The 17,925-nt window shown below is 35.6% G+C and overlaps 1 protein-coding gene across 1 annotated transcript in view; it reads right to left on the bottom strand.

Annotated features, from left to right (window-relative positions):
• The window catches only part of CDS1 (CDP-diacylglycerol synthase 1), a gene marked incomplete at both ends in the record, with an annotated part of 65,563 nt that overhangs the window by 16,069 nt on the left and 31,569 nt on the right, over positions 1 to 17,925 (bottom strand). The window contains 4 exons of the mRNA XM_082653382.1: positions 880 to 962; positions 2,676 to 2,734; positions 12,511 to 12,650; positions 15,073 to 15,170. Coding sequence (XP_082509508.1) covers positions 880 to 962; positions 2,676 to 2,734; positions 12,511 to 12,650; positions 15,073 to 15,170 — 380 coding nt within the window. The remainder of the gene's footprint in view (positions 1 to 879; positions 963 to 2,675; positions 2,735 to 12,510; positions 12,651 to 15,072; positions 15,171 to 17,925) is intronic.

The raw sequence follows: 17,925 nt of genomic DNA on the forward strand, positions 1-17,925 counted from the left end.
AATACAAACTCCTTCAGGAAAAATTATTTTAATACTATCTTAGCCTGTAGTTGCATTAAAACCCTACTAACTGTACAGACCCTACTAATTTCAGTAACTGCCTCCCATCAACTAAAAGTTTGTATATGGAAGACAATCTTAAAATGATTCCAATTGTTTACACACACATACATATCTTGGTTAAAAAAACACAAACCTGTCAAGGGAACAAATTTATCTTGAATAAACCCATCAATTATAGAAGATTTTAATTACTGTATTTTAAAAGTATGTGGAGAAAATATAGTCAGATTTCTTAAAATCTTAAGTTTTTCTCCACTCTTATTTTTAATTTATAATAATTGTTATAATTTAAGTTAATTTTTAACTGATAAAAATGCTTTCTGAATCTGCAACCCACTGCTTATATAGCAAGTAACTCCAAATACCCGAAATCTGGACACCAACTCCTATTATAAAGGCAGAGTAGAACTTACCCAACTTTCACATTGTTTGCCGAAAAGCAAACTTTCCCTTTTTTCTTTTTTTTTTTTTGCATCCCACATAAACAATACACTCTTTTTAAACACAATTCTTTGTTTTTTTAAAAAAAGTCATATTAAGGTGTAGTAACACCTGAAAATGTAATTAATTGTTTGGTGCTTTTATGAGGACTTCCTGCATTTTATTTGAAACCTGAATAAGGAAGCTTTCCAGTTGTTAACAAAGCATTTGTCTTCAGTTGTCAAACAGTAAGCAAAACTCAGTAAGCTATTTTAATGGAATAGAGCAACAACAAATAGTACATTTTAGTAGAAATCTGTAAGACATTGTCGAATGTAAAAGAGCTTTAAAAGTGCTATGACTTAAATATAAAGCAGCATAATACTGTCCCCTTACCATATCATGCCTTCAAACAGATTTTGGATGACAAGATGTGACTGAGTAACTGTTATCAGTAAAGTGACATGAGTCCATGCGAACTGTTAATAGCACAACAATACAACAATTAGTGAACACAACGGATCAGTGCAGCCCACGAAGCAATTCTGAATCACAAATTTCTAGCATGACTGTTGGTCACATTTCATAAGATAAGGTCATACAAAATAAATGCCGTTAGTAAATTATATTAATTTTAGTGCCTACTGAGATCTGAAAACCATGAACACATTTAACAAAGTAACCTTAATTTATACACAAATCGAATGCTAATAATATTGAGATACACTACTAAGTTTAAAAAAGACATATTAAAAAAAACATAATCTTGAATCATGAGATTAAAATGATAATGAGAAGTTTATGCTGTTGCTATGGCATTTAGATAGGAGCTAAAACTCTACTCTGGCTGCATTCTCTAGTTATTAGAATTGCTAAAAACGGTTTTTCTCTGAGTTCACTATGGTACCATTTTCCAATAAAGAGTTATTTCTAACTTCAAATGATTCAAACCAGCAGGGATCAATTGCCCTTAAACTCAATCTTTTCATACTTGAAAGCTGATCTTCACAGCTCTGTGCAATGACAGTACTCCATTTCAAATTTCAAAGTCCTCTGTGTTTCATCAATTCCATCTAGCCTGAGAGATGGCCACTTTAACCACTTTTAGCATCATTAGTATAAGCAAATTGTGAACAAAAAGCGCTAACATTTCTATGTACTAGTCTCATAATTTTTATTGGAAGTTATGACTTTTCAAAATTCTTAGGATTTTGATTTATTCAAAATAAACCTATTTTCCATTTCAGCAAAAAATATATTATATTGGTTGGTTTTTTTTTTTTAATTTTCATCTGCTTATACAATCCAATTCTCTTCTACCTTGATTGCTTCCAAATGCATAAATGATTTTTTCCAGTAGGAACCATTTATATTTTCATAGCAGATTCTAGTATTTCTAATTGTCTTGATGGTTTCTAGATTTTCACTGAGAATTCTACTCTTTCCTCTCAAGACCCCCAGAAATTAGAAATGTAAGAAATACTACAAGTTCCCAGCTATGGTGCTCAGCAGGATGTCTTAATGGGAAAAAGCACAGCATGAAAAATAGGAAATATACCCCAAATCCAAAACAAGCCTTACTAATACATGAATTCACAGATCTAAATACTACATTTTGCGTTTTACAGTCTTATAATTAGCTACCTTTTAAGGAAATAAGAGAAGGTCATCATGTACAATGATAAACTTCATAAAACACTGAACACTGTTCAATGATACACTGAATGAAGTATCTTTGGCCACGAAGAATCATGTGACTGTATAACTAACTATAGCTGCCAAGAAAATGTAAGCTCTGTTCCCCTTATGCCCAGGCTAAGGGCAAGTAAACATAGCTACTTTCCATACAAAAAGATGGTAGATGTTTCCAAGACTTACTAACTGTCCAGGAGACTGTGGAAACACCTCAAATTTCTACAAATTTAGGGAACCCAAATACTTGAATTTAATTTTATAGCCTTTGAAAATATTCAAAGAAAAAGTTTTTAGGAAAACTTTGGAAACAGTTAAAATTTTTAAATCCTCAAAAAATTTTCAACTTCAACTTTTTATATATAATAGTAATCCAAAATTCAAATATCCCTCACATTTAGGCAACTAGAAGATTAGATTATATCTTCTCACCACAGAAAAAAATAAAGGTAAAGGTTTTTATTACATACAGTGACTACAGAATAATGGTTAATACACACCATATAAAACTGCAGACGATAATGTTTCTTCACCAAGCTCAGCACAAACATGCAGAAACCTGTTCAAGAACAAAAAACATGGCTTATTGTATAATTTGTTACAAAGTTTAAGATTCACTGAGCTCATATAAGCCAAATTTCTATACCACATCTAGCTATGCTTTAGCTACTCACTCATACGCTCTCCTGCTCTTCTATTAAGCATTTTAAGTAAAAGCTTCTAGAGGGAAATGACCCTGTATTCTTCAAAATGCCTAATATAGTCCATGGCATAAATTCAATAAACATCTTCTACATTAATTAAGTGAATTAGTCCCTTGCTAATGTGTGGACATGGAAAAACAGATCCTGAATTTCAGTTCACTAAAATTTATTTGCTAGTCAATCCATCAAATGTCTGTGTAGAATGTTTCAATCTCTATATAATATAAAAATTAATAATAATTATTATGGCAGCTGACATCTACTGAACACTTACTATGTTCCAGGCTCTTGTATAAGCATTTGAGAAGCATTAACTCATTTAACCCTTCCAACCTTCCTATGATGTAAGTACCCATTATCATCTCCAATTTACAGATGAAGAAAAATACACAAAGGACTTCATTAATTTACTGGGGATCACAGCGCTAGAAAAGAGTTAAACCCTTAGATCCTAATGACTCTCAAGAGTCTTGTGGTTCCATAAACTATCATCAGCAAGATTCAGGTTAAGAGTGATTTGAAATTTCTCAGACCCATGTTATAATAATTACAGTAAAACATAATACTCTTAATAATTTCATGATGTACAAACAGTATTTGTGTTTCTGTTTATATCCTACAAATTTATTACCATAAAATTTTACTAAATAAAAATTCTAAACTAATGAAATGAAATCTAATAGTTATATACTAAGTAATGGGAGGCAATATGAAGCACTTTTTGCCCAATATATCTGTGAAGTTTTAAAGATAATTTTTTTTTTACAGAAGTAGATACTGGAAATGCATAAGCCAAGTTTAATTTCAGCTAAACAGCTACTCATGCATTCTATTCTGCAATATCTTTAGAGAGTTCTCTAAGATAGAAAACGAACTGTCACCTAATCTATCCCATATGAAATAAAGTACTAGACTTTGTATATCTAAGTTATACTTACCAAGGCAATTCTACCCACTGGAGTAAGCAAGGTTGATACTACTCTGACCAGAGCAAAGAATCAAACAGCAGCTGCCGGCAGCTATTTTTTGATGACCGATTTGTAATGTCAGTGTAAAGGATAATGATAAAGGAAGAGAATGCACACTGGCTCCCAGATCCTACCTCACCTCCTATTTGTCACCTATAGAATCTAACTGATTGAACTGCAAAAGAAATATGGAAACATTCTCTGAGTAGAGGCAAACTGACAGCCATATGTCACTTTCTTGAGAAAAAGAAAGCAAGGTGGGGCAGGGGGAGATTAAAACATGGAATTCATGGCACTGAAATCACCAGTAGCATAAAAGACCTCTTTAAAAATCATTGCTTTTAAATTTCTCTTCAATAGCAGGTAGATTTATTTTTTTGCTTAAGGAATAATGAAATTTCTATGCTGCTTTATGCCATTGGTCCATGGTTAAAGGTAGATTGGACTTGGTTCAGAGGCTAATAGGGTAAAAGCAAAGCAGAGGCAAGACAGATGCCTCTGGACCCTCCCCTTCTGTCCAAACGGACCTCTCTGGCTCTCCCTGCACAGCCTCGGGAACCTCTCAACATCATTAACTATGAATTACCTCTTCACAAATACTAGTACAACACGTTTGGTTGGTCTCTTTCTTGAAATTATATAATACCATTCACCCTTAAGCACTTCTTCAAATAAAATTACCAGCAGACTTATTCAGTACTTTCCTAATGATGATTTTTATCCAGGACAGTCTTGGCAACTCACTTTTACCTGATCCAATTTCACTGTTAAATCAACCAGTAGCAATGCAGCTGTTTAGGGTGCTCTAATAAAGGATATAATTATCTGACTCCTAGATACATTAAAATAATACAGTTCTCTTAATGTGGAAGAGGAGGATGTAAAGTGTTTTCCTAGCATATCTAAGGTTAAATATTATTTTCAAAGAAAAAGAATCCAAAAAAGAAACATAAGTTTACTTTTTCATTCACAACCATCTAGCTATGTGTATATTTTATGTTTAACCGTGTAAAAATACATACATGCTATATTTCAATAAATCTATGGAAAGCATAACTTTATACATTTAGATCCATAGTTTTACTTTTTCCCCAATTAACAAAGAACATTTGTACGGTTATATTTCCAATTAAAATCATAGGATTTGTTACAGTATTGTAAACAAAAGTATTCATTGAAAAAGTTTCCTAACATACAGTTCTTGATATATAATTATGTTTAGTTACACTTACTGATCACCATTTATATAAACAGCACTGTGCTGTCCATGCAAAGATGTGTATATCCTGTTGCCCAGTATCAAGGAGTTCCCAGGTGGTTAGGGAGAGCCAGTTACCCAACAGATTACAGACAATTATATTCAAAAAGAACAAAAAAGAATGAGATTTCTAAAGCAGTCAGGAGAAGTGAAGGGAAAAAAAAAAGACACTGAAAAGTCCAAAAGATGGGATAGAGGAAATTTCCGAAAAAATGGACAATCAAAAAATATTTATGGAGCACTAGACACAAGATACAAAAAAATGGATAAGATAGTCATTCCACTCAAGGAGCTCATAATCTAGTTGAAGAGACAGGAAAATATAAAGAAATAATCAAGTTATTTTTAAAATTTCTTATTGGTGATTAACCAATTCAGTAAACACATGCAGTCCTTAACTCAAAAAACAAAGATGGACCCAGGATTAAATACTGGAGCTTACTGACTCATCCTTTACTTTCACATGGCTGTATTTTTCATTACACTTCCCTAACTAATCTAACTCCAAAACATTTCAAACATCATGTTCAACAAATTCAGAAGCACACTGCATTATGTGTGCCCATATTCAGCCACTAGAATACAACTGAGTTGTTTTAAAAAAGTTTGAACGTGCACTGTAGAAATTCACACAAACCAACCATTATATTGGCTAAGATAGAGAAAAGTTTTCTCTTAATCTGCACGGTGAGTTTAAGGTATAGAACAAGACTGATATGTGTATAGATTCTAATCATCTGAATTTAAAAACTGTAAGTGGTTTTGAAGATACAGTCCTTTATGAACAGTTGTTTGTGACATCTTTCAAAGATTTCATCACCATCCTTTGAGATAAAACATATTCAGGATATTTGGAAAAACATTCTTAATCATGCATTAATTTTAGCTATAATTTAATCTTATAAGTCCATTGATTTTTCTTGAATTCAAAGTATTATATTCAAGTTATAACTTACCCTTAAGGGTTTTTAAAAAGAAGTCAAAACAGTTAGCCATGCACAAATACAAGCAAAAACAAAACAAAACAAAACAACCAAACCACTAAACTTAATACGCCTTTAATATGCCTATCACTGGTTGGATAAAGAGATCTTAAGGTGATGATATTAAGGGTCCAACATCTTAAGCTTATTCACCCATCATTACTAGACATGTAATCACATAGTTGCTCTGGTTTCTAAAGAGCCCCAAATCCAAGGCCCCAAGATCTTTTTAAAATATATCCAGACTCTAGAGAAAATGTTGTTCCTATAATTTTCTTTTTGCTATCACTCAAATTCATTTTACAACAAAATTATCTAAGTGTCAGGATGATTTCCAGGTCCTAGTCAGTGAGTCATCTGGTATAATATTAAACACGTCATTTAATGTGGTGGGCCTTGGTGAGTGGGTCAGACCTGGATATACATACATTTTATTTTAATAAAATTCAACGTCAATGAAAGAGCTTGTGTTGTCTCTGGTTTTTAAATCTACTAAGACCTATAAAAGTCATTTGACCACTGCAGAACTAAAATTTGGGCAGGACCCTTGGAATGCTGTTTAACGAGAAGAATTCCAGAGATTTTTATCAGCATAATTTGAGAGAAAGGTACAAATCTCTCAACAGAGCACACTTTCTATTTCCTTACTCCTGTTTTAAAGTCTACCTTCATTTGCTAGACTAAGCTCATGAATGTTGCTAATCACTTCAAGAATCACCAGTAAGGCCTCAAGACCCAGCAACCAAAACACTGATGCTGAAAAAAAATCTCTCTAAAAAGCACTGTGTGTGGATGTGCATGTTCTCAGCCTCTGATCATTCATCTAGTAAATGTGTATTGGGAACCTAAATGCCAGACCCTGTGCTAGGCACTGGAAATTAAAAAAACAAGAGAAACATAAAGTGAGTGCTTATGGTCATTTAATAGGACCATATTTAGGACACGTGTAAAATGATAACAGATATAGAATACTATGAATAATTTATATTGGAAGTTTCATCTCTTATCCCAGTAGCTCCTAGCTTACTACAAAGTTGTGTTTTACAGAAACAGACTCACAGACATAAAAAACAAACTTACAGTTACCAAAGAGGAAAAGGGGTGGGGAAGGGATAAATTAGGATTTGGGGGTTAGCAGATGCAATCTATAAAATATATATAAAATAGATAAACAACAAGGGCCAACTGTATAACACAGGGAACTATATTCAATACCCTATAACAAACCAAAATGGAAAAGAACATGAAAAAGAATTTATATATGAATCACTTTGATGTACACCAGAAACTAACACAACATTGTAAATCAACTACACTTTAAAACAAAAAAAAGTTTTGCTTTAAAAATACTTCTGTAAGACTGTAATAATGTCAATATCCTGGTGTTATCTTACACTGTAATTTTTCAAAATATTACCATTAGTGGAAACTAGGCAAAGTGCATAAATGACTCTCTATTATTTCTTAAAACTACATGGAAATACATAATTATCTCAACAAAAAGTACATTTCAAGCCAATAATTTGGGATACAAAAGCAATTTTTCATAGACTATCATAAATAGCAGTTGGTTTCTAAGATCAGCCCACAGTATTTTAGGTTTTTTTTTTTTTAATTTTTTGGCTGTGCCACGCAGCATGTGGGATCTTAGATCCCCAACCAGGGAATGAACACCCGCGCCCTGCAGTGGGAGCTCGGAGTCTTAACCACTGGACCGCCAGGGAAGTCCCATAATTTTTTAAAATTTATAACCCTCTTACTATTAAATATAAACCTCAGGCCAAGCCTACATTATATTTAGTATGAATTAGAGCAACAGGTTCCTATCTTGTCACTCTATTAACGTTATCCAACTCATCCTTCATTTAATTACAGATCTGGTTATATCATCTCTTAGCTTAAAATCCTCCAGTAGTTTTCCTGGGATAAAGCCCAAACTCTTCCCAGAATACACAAAGCTTCTCAAGACGGGGCTCCTGCTTACCTCTGCAACCTGCACTGCCTCTCACTGGTCCTGAACACGCCACCCTCTCTCGTTCTCAAGACTGTACAGCTGTTCCCTCCTCCTGGAATGCCCTTTCCTTCTGTCCACCTGGCAAACACCTGATTGTTCTTTGCTTCTCACGACACCTGTCATCTCTTCTTCAAGGTGTTCTATGGCCTTCCCACCCCCGCAAAGCAAGGCCCTCCTTCCCCTTCTTTATGCTCTTAGAGGTCCTTGTTCACATTCCAGCAATGAACTAGGGGACATGTGTCTCAGCAGTTGCAATACCCTGGAAGGCACGCTACCAGCCTATTTCCCTTGGTATCCTCAACACCATGTACAGTACTGGCACTTGGAAGGCACTCAAATGTTTGTTGAAGGAACAACACTGATGATTTTCAATAAGCTTCCATGATTCTATAAAAGAGCAAGTGGTAAGCTATGTCCATGGTGGAAATCAGTTAGAAAAAAGAAGAAATACTGATTTTGTTTTATAAAAGTAGAGTCAGAAATTTTAGGGAATGAAGAAACAATGACTGAAAAGGGTTGGTTGGGAGGCTATCATGTATACAATGTTATAAAAAGAAACAAGAAAGAAAATAAATTATATTGTCTTTACCCTCTCAATTGAGAAGTTATTTTCAAGTATAAGTTAGAGCAAATGCAAAGCAAGGAAATAGTAGTTGCCTTATTTTCTGACATGCTACCCATCAAATTTTGCTGTATGCACATCAGATGTAACTGCAGATACGGAAAAAGTGAGATAAGTTTAGATGTGCCAATATAAAACCACAAATAAGCTACATTAAGTGGGAAAAAACAGGTACAGGATGGTCTGCTCTCATTTGTGTACAAAAATGAGGGAAGGAGGATATAAACATATAAGCTTGAATACTCAGATAATGTCTGAATAGTGGTAGGAAGCCCCTGGAAAGAGTAAGTAAGGCTCTGAGCGGGGAGGGAGATATCATGGAATACTCCTTTTCAGCCCGAATTTTTACTGTGGGAACGTATTATGTTTTCATTTTTAAAAACTAGTTTTAAAAAACCATCCTAGGGGGCTTCCCTGGTGGCGCAGTGGTTGAGAGTCCGCCTGCCGATGCAGGGGACACGGATTCGTGCCCCGGTCCGGGAAGATCCCACATACCGTGGAGCGGCTGGGCCCATAAGCCATGGCTGCTGAGCCTGCGCGTCCGGAGCCTGTGCTCCGCAATGGGAGAGGCCACAACAGTGAGAGGCCCGTGTACCGCAAAAACAAAACAAAACAAAACAAAACATCCTAGGTAAGGACTCTTGAGATGCTTGGCTTTTGGTGCCCTCCCTATTCAGAACTCAGGCGTGGTGCTGAGAGAGCCAAGCCCCATGGAGAGCCCACACTCGGGAGCCCGGGTCACCAGCCAGCACTACGGGCCACCAGCCAGCACTACGGGTCACCAGCCAGAACTAACCGTGCCCGTGAGAGTGAGCCACCTTGGACGTCTAGCCCACTTAGGACACACATGACCAGCACTACCGCCATCTGACTGCAACTGTAGGGGAGGTCTTAAGTTAGAACTGCCCAGTGAAGCCCAGTCAATCCACAGGACCAGGAGAAAAAAATTAGTTGTTGTTTTAAGCCAAGGGAAAAATAAAATACTAATCAAGGATTTCTGTTTTTAAATGGTTGATTGTTCATGTATTACATTTCTTTCTCTTCCGTCCTGGTAGCCCACTAAATCATGTTAAAAGAAATTAAGGCAAAAACCTACAGAGCAAAGAGAATTGAAGAAATGTCAAGGAAAAAAGAAGAAAAATGGCTACAAAGTTTGGAAGCTGGAAAACCGACTGGATGACTTTCAGCAGATCTGAGAAATCAGGGACAAGTAGAAGTATTTTCTAGAGAAAACTGAACAGGAAAGGCTCACTGGAAGGCAAGGTTAAGGCTTGGGCTTCTAAACTAGAGGACTAAGTACAAGTCTACTACTAGTAAGTGGAACCCTAGCCAAAGCAGTCAATTGTGAGAACAGAACAAAGATATTATTAGAAATGTATGAACATAAAATATTTACCTTCTAAGCACATTTCATAGGAAACTATTAGAGGCTATGCTGCAGCAGAATGAGGGTGTTATCCTAGAAATTGGAAGACACAGGAAAAGCCAAATCATGAGGGGACAGCTGACAGCAGGCCTACAAGCAGCCAGTCCAAACAGGAACAGGAGCCCAGACGTCCCTGGGATAAAGGTCACCAGGAAAAACGGGAACTAATGAACTCTCTGATTTCTGTGAACATCTGAAAAAATGACCAACAGACGTGGGACAGACTCAAAAGGAAAATTAAGGATTCCTACACAGAAATTTATGAAGGTGGAAAAGAAAAGGTAAAGAGCAGCTATTAAGGGCAGGAAAAGCAAAAAATCGTAAAAGAATGGAAATGTAATCAAAGATACTATCTGGCTCTATAGAAAGTGATATTTTAGGTACCTATTTAATAATATAAATAATGACAATAAAAAACTGAGTATGGAGAAGAGACAGAGGTTATTACAGGAAGTCAATAGATAATGCCTAAATAAATTAAGAAATAGGCGTATTACTTAGAAAAATGAAAACAATCTGCAAGTGTTGGGGTGCAGGGTTATTGTTTACATTAACAATAACATTATCAGATTCTTTTGACATATCAGATTTTTTAACTAATGCACATATGTTAATGATTTATATTTTAATTAATCACAATTTTACTATTAAGTAATTATAAGAATTATATATGAAATAAAGTTATTGTTATTACAGACACTTTTCTTGCTAATAAGAAGTCTTGTCTGTAAAAATATAGACTAAGAAGGTACAGTATGCTTCTCTCCTGTAATAGTAAAGAATCCATCCCAGAATTTACCTTACATTTAACAAAATGAATCAAACGTGTTTGTTTGATAAGAGAAACTATGCAAAATTTCTTTCTACCATGAAAAAAAATGTCACAGATGATGTTTAATGAACGTAAAATCAGAGTCAAGCATATTATTCTCCAAAATTTTAGCTGTTAGCAGTCATAATTAATCTCTCTAATAATCATGATTCTTCTAAACTGATTAGAATTTAAAATGAAATAGCTACCTTAGAATGAATAACTTCTTTTGCCCTTGAAAGAACAAAAATACTTTTCAATATCTATTTCCAAGAATGAAGATACCTACATTCAATATCTATTTCCAAGAATGTATGTTAGACATATCATTTATAATTTTAAAAAATTAAGTAATGGACTGAGAAAACTGGACTTAACAAAAAACCTGAATGTAAAACAGGCAATTTCTTTGGAAAATGTAGGTTCCCCTGCCCCAAAAATGATTCTCTGAAAATTACCATTATCATTTCAGATTGTATTTCATTCTCTGGCTTCCTAGAATCAGAAATAAAATAGAGACCAAGATCTGCAGGGATGTTTATTAAAATTGAACACCATGAAAAAGATCATAATTACTGAATATAAATGACATACTTTTAAAGGACTGGACATTCTTCCCCACATATTCTGTATATTTTTTGTTTAATGAGAAATGGAAGTCATCCATATTGTATTCAGTTTCCAGAATTGTATTAACTGGAGAAGAATTTATTTATGAGAAACTCCTAAGAGCTAAAACAGTAACTATTAAAAGCTAAAGTGAAAACTCACAAATAAATTTCATTTCCTCCTTTAAAAGTGGAAATAATGATAATGATAAATACTTAAATAGTACCAGGTACTGTTCTAAGTGCTTGACAAAGAAACTGAGGCACAGGTAAATTAATTAAATTTCCCAAGGTTTATTCAGCTAGTAAAGGGTGGAACCAGGATTCATACTGGCAATCTGATTTTTAAATGGTACATATCTAAATCAATTTCTTAGAAATTTCTTTTATGATTGGTAAACTTTAATGGAAAACAAATCTATTAATTCTAATGTTATCCTAACTATCTGATTCTTAATCTAAAATCATAAAAACATGTGGCATAGCCTACTATAAACAAATATGTATATTTTATATATATATATATATATATATATATAAATGAACATATAATAAACCATGTCAGGAAAACTAAGTACCCCGAATAATTCTATATGAAAACTCTATTTCCTAGGAACAAATAAAGCAATACATATGTGAAAGTTTCTTTGTAAATTATACTTGGTAAATAACCCATATATTTAAAAGTGCCTTTACTATAATTTGTGAAGAAAATTTTCAAATATATGGAGTGACTATTAAGCAAGTACTTTTTTTTAAACCACCATTAGGGAGTGACTACTGCTTAAGACTGTGATGAAAGAAATAGCTTTATATATGAGACTTTTTACAAAGAGAAGCTGGATTAAAATGTAACAAATAAAGGATGTTATAAATTTAAATAAAAATAAGCATGTAACATATATTGGCTACATATCAATAAAGACTTTTCCTTAACTTACCTGCCAGATAGAGGGCAAATGATATAAATCTGTGGTAGCGAATGAGGAACTGAAGTTGCTCTTCTCTTTGAACAAATGTAGCAAAATAATCAGCTACAGTCTCTCCATAGAAAAAGTAGTTTACACACAGTAGAAAGTACCTACAATTTTAAAACAATTAGCTTCTTTAGATTTGAATTTTTTCCCCCTCAAACTCAACAAAACTATTTTCTACAGTTTGATGATGACAAAAAGTTCAGAACCAAGTCGAGAAGACCAGTTCATGATATATTCCACCAAATGCTTTTTTTCCTGTTTTAAACTTAATTTCAAACTTATCAGTCAATAAAAACTTACTGAATAGTTCATGCCTTTATTTAGCTCAATATCTAAATGCCAGAAACAGATAATTAGGAAACATTGTAGAAAATACTAGACATACACTCACTCTCATACACTCTCAGACACACACACACACAGCATTAAGTTTATAATGAAAATTCACTCCCAGCTACTCACAGGTCTAATGCTTTGTAAAGATCCTAAGCCAAATTCCCACCTGCCCTAGGGAAGATCAACAGGAAAAGAAGGTAGAGGTAATTTGACCTCTAACCTCACCCTCCTGCCCTGCACATACTGGGGTCTTGCCCCCTCTTCTCAATGCTCCAGATGCACTCTAGTTGAGCAGTGACTCAAAAAGGGTAGCTGTGGGGAACGGAGCTAGCAGCGGGTAAAAATCTCTGGAAAAACTTTAAAAACTTGATAAATGGCCTATCCCTTCTCCCAGTTCTGGTATATCTTTGTCCCCGGGGAGAAGTTGAACCCATGAGATTTTGCTGATGGGAGCATGTGTGAGCCAGAAAAAAAGGCTGAGAAACACTGCCTTAGGGTTCCTCCCGGAATCCTCCTTAGAAGGGCAGAGTCCTAGGCAGCCAGGAGGGCAGTAGAAGACGAAAGGGGTGGTTTCCCTCTGGTTCTAATGAATGGAATTATACCCTACTGTTCCCAAAGGGAAGTATTTTAATTTTTATCAGCTGTATTACCATTTTTCTCTCTCCTACAATGGAAACTGTCTGTGTCGCCTCTGTAAGGCTGTCAAAGCCTACTCCAGCCACCAATCCAACTTTTTGGCCACTACTTCCTAATAAATATACACCTTCTGCTCAGGAGGGCCAGGAAGATCTCACCATCTGTGGCACATGCCTCCTCTGTCCCGCATCTGAAACCTGATGGATGCTGCTTCCCCAACCCAGAACACTCTTCTCTAGCCAAAGCCTGTCTTTATTTCAAGTAACAGTTTCTCTCTCACCTTCTCCAAGAAGCCTCTACAATCACTGGAGCCCATCTTGACCTACCTTTTTCTTCCCCCTACACTTAAAATCAATCCTGCACAGTTTAGCTTTTAATTACTCTCCGACTACTTAATCTACCTAACACTCCCTGTACACACTGCCACTCATGAAGAAACTTTCCAGAAGGAAAAATTAAGTGTTAACAAAACCAAGAAACTGTTTTTGACTACTGTAAACCCAAAAAGTGATACGTTTGTTATAATAAGACACTGGCCCCTCTGGCTGATACTAATCAAACAACTATATTCAAAGACATGGCCTGTTAGGTTAATTATGAACTATCATATTATCATGTTTCATGGTCAAGGTCCTGATAACTAAGAAACCTAGAAAGTTTTAAAAATATATAAAGCTTTAAATATTAAAATTATTTGGTGATTTTTATTTACTAATTTTGCATGCATCTGTACATATACAATATTTCAGAGGCTGGTAACTGCCCTGAAATATTTAGCAGGGTGCCTTACGCACTGACCCCAGAGTCTTCCTCATCCCTCTGACTACCCTCCTTGTTGCATGTCACAGGGCCCAGGGCCTGGAGGAGACCAAACCAGAAGCAGCAAAGGTGAGGTCATCCCTCCTCTCACTGCCCTGCCCCCCACCCCCCAACGGCATCCTGGGGCCTATGGGGGCTTTGGAGAAGGTGGGCCAGCCTGCAGGGGTGGATGGGAGGGGAGGAGGGAGACAGACATTCAGCTTGGGCTTTCCCGTTCTGAATAAACCACTGATCACTCAAAAAAAAAAAAAAAAAAGACAAAACAAAACAAAAAAACCCCAAACTATTTTCATATCTCATCTTCAAGTCTTTGTAGAAATATCAAATTTTGTGTGTGGTCTCATATCAACTGAGGGGAAATAAGGCAAAAGATTACACATATTCATAACATTTTACAAAATGAAACTTTCTGTTAAAATTGTAATTATAAAGGATATAAAAATGTGTCAAATATAATGCTGAGGTTTTTAAAAAGGGCACAAGAATAATGTTTATATTCAATTTAAATCAGGTATCTCTACAAAGAGTGAAAGATGAGATATGAAAATAGTTGTGTTGAAATGGGAGAGTTAAAGGTAATTTCCTTCTTTCAAAATTCAATTTCATTCTTTTTTATATTTATTTAAAATCAATCTATAAGGTCAACCATGTAGATACTGATTGATCAGGATGCTTCCTTACAAACTTCAGAAAAGAATCAGATTTTCATATCTGAAACAGTTTTAAGTCACTTACCAGCTTAGTGTTCTAAACCAAGGTAGGTCATAAGAACGATAGACTCTGTAACCTATAGTGATAATTTCATGGAAGCATTTCACTTGGATGCCTAGAACCTGAAACCAAGAGAAAACATTAACATACATTTCTCAATATTTACATTTATGGTTAGTTATTTAATAAGTAGCTTGTTGTCACATGTATTTTAAAAATCTTCAGCCTACCCACTTTTAGTTAGTCTAAATATCAGCAGCAAAAATTCAATATTCAACTTCTCTATAATCAAGTGATATCCCAAAGAGGCAAGCAAAACAATGTTTTATTCAAAAAGTTTGAGAGATCCTTCCCGGGGTAGGAGGTGGCATTGTAGTTTAGAGTTTGAGGGGTGTAGTCTGATTGGGATCACAGCTGACTTGGCTTTATCCCTAATTACTGCTTCATTTCTTGTGGTTGTCCATCTCAAGATGGATGGTCTTTCTGTCCATTTGTTTCTTGAGTTATCCTAGGAAAATGATCATAAGTGAAAGTTTGCTTGTATATATTTTTAACCGTTCAACCTGGTATTCTTGCCAAGGATAAAGATACTATCAGGACAAATGGCTAAAATATCTTTACCCAGTCACCCAGGGGTTTGGGCATGAGCTTTTCATTCTTCCCTCCATGCCAACTCTCCCATAGCCAGCTACACACATCTCTGATCAACCCAAGCAGTGCTTCCTTGACAAATTATAAGCAGCCTTCTACATCTGCAGCCCCACTGGCCAGTCAAGTGAGTCCATGCGGTTCTCTCTGAATAGTGTCCAATACACATGCCTAGTAAATGGGTTTATATTCAAGAATCCCTTTTTGATGGTCTATGTAGCTGTCCTTCAAACTGCTAAATCCACCAATCTGGGTAAAGGTAATTTCTGAGACTGTAGCATCATATCCAGTGTTTGGCTTAAGACAATTCCAAGACTCAAAGAGCAAATGGCAAGCTGAACACTCATCACCGTAAACTAACAGCTTTGTGAATATAGCAGACTTTTTCAACCTCTAGAGAATATACCCAAGGGCTTGTTTTTGTACAACCCTGGAGTTAAGAATGGATTTTATATATATATATATATATATTTTTTTTTTTTTTTTTTTTTTTTTGCGGTACGCGGGCCTCTCACTGTTGTGACCTCTTCCATTGCGGAGCACAGGCTCCGGACGCACAGGCTCAATGGCCATGGCTCATGGGCCCAGCCACTCTGCGGCATGTGGGATCTTCCCGGACCGGGGCACGAACCCGTGTCCCCTGCATCGGCAGGCGGACTCTCAACCACTGCGCCACCAGGGAAGACCCTGGATTTTTTATTTTTAAAGAGTTAAAAATAAAAAACAAAGATTATATGACAGACACATATGTGGCTCCTTAAAGCCTAAAATACAACAATCTGGTCCTTTACAGAAAGAGCTAACCAAAGTCTGCCAAAGAATATACTTTGGGATTTCTTTTTGAGATCGCCACAAACCAGCTTTCCCAATCCTACTACCCAGGATATTCTTAAGCTATTTTTTCCCACTATACCTAGTACATGTCCAATGACATACTTAAAAGAAGTAGTTGTGTCCCCTCAGCCATACAGTAAGAAAATATTATGCCTAACTATTACAAATAGTTCTTTTAAGAAAAACTCATAAATGTGTTATATTATAAACACAAGAGGAAATTTAAATACTGTCCTTCAAATAGCCTTTGTGTGTAACATCAAGTCATTTTTTTAACAGTAATAATCCGAGAATGGGGACAATGCTAGATGTTAAGATAAAATGGCAAAGTCATGTTATTTATAGAACCAAGGGCTTTTAGAATATCAAATGAACTGATGCTACTTCTATGAATACATTTGTTCAAGAGCAACCATTAGCACTATATATGGTGTTTCACTGAAAGAAGAAAAAAAGAATTTTTAATATCACACACATCCATGTATATGGTTGTCACTTATAGCTTACCAGCTACATGGAAACAGCCACATGGATATAAGCACAGGCAGACAAAAAACCTGTGGTAAGGGTGGGGATGGGCTTAGTTGGGGTGAAGGAGAAGGATGTACAGAGTCATGTACATAGGAGAGGAGGAGGATGTTAAGGGAACTACAAGTAGTCCAGAGCTGCTGGAACACAAAGCTGGGGTGAGAAGTAGAGAGAGATGAGTCTGGTCACAGCACCACAGGAAACAGCATGAAAGGCTGCACAAAGGAGTTGGTGCCGATCATGAAAGGACGTGATCAGACGTGAATTTCTGGGGATAACAGAGGTAGAAAGAACTGACTGGAGAAGCAGCAAGAGAAGAGACAGTAAGGCAGGCAAGATACCACCATCCAGATGAGTATGGATAAGTGCCAGAAGAGGGTGGAGTATAAGGAATGAGAGACATCAAGGAGGTAGAACTGACTGGATTTGGTGCTTGAGGAAACTGGGGAGCTAAGGGAGAGAGGGAAACGCAGGACAACACCAGGGAAGGCTTGGTAAAGTAGACAGAGTTATGCAGAATGGCTGGTGATAGAACAGAAGTTCAGATTTAGATATGTTGAGCTGGAACTATGTGTTATCCAAATAAAAGTGCCTATTTTCACTCTAGGAATCTATTTGAAGAAAATAATCCTGCATATGAAAAAGCTTTATATTCTAATATGTTTAGGATAATGTTATTCACAATAAATAAAAACCAGACTATAACCTGAATGTCTAAAAATAACACGCTGCTCTAAATAACTTATGATGTACTACATTTCATTGAGTAGATGAAGGTATTAAAGTTGATGGCTATAAAGACCATGGAGCAACACAAAACATTCAATATTTAGTTTAAAAAGGATACAAAATTTTAGTCACACTATA

The sequence above is a fragment of the Grampus griseus genome (assembly GCF_964374135.1).
Source record: "Grampus griseus genome assembly, chromosome: 4".
In the NCBI taxonomy this organism is placed as follows: Eukaryota; Metazoa; Chordata; class Mammalia; order Artiodactyla; family Delphinidae; genus Grampus; species Grampus griseus.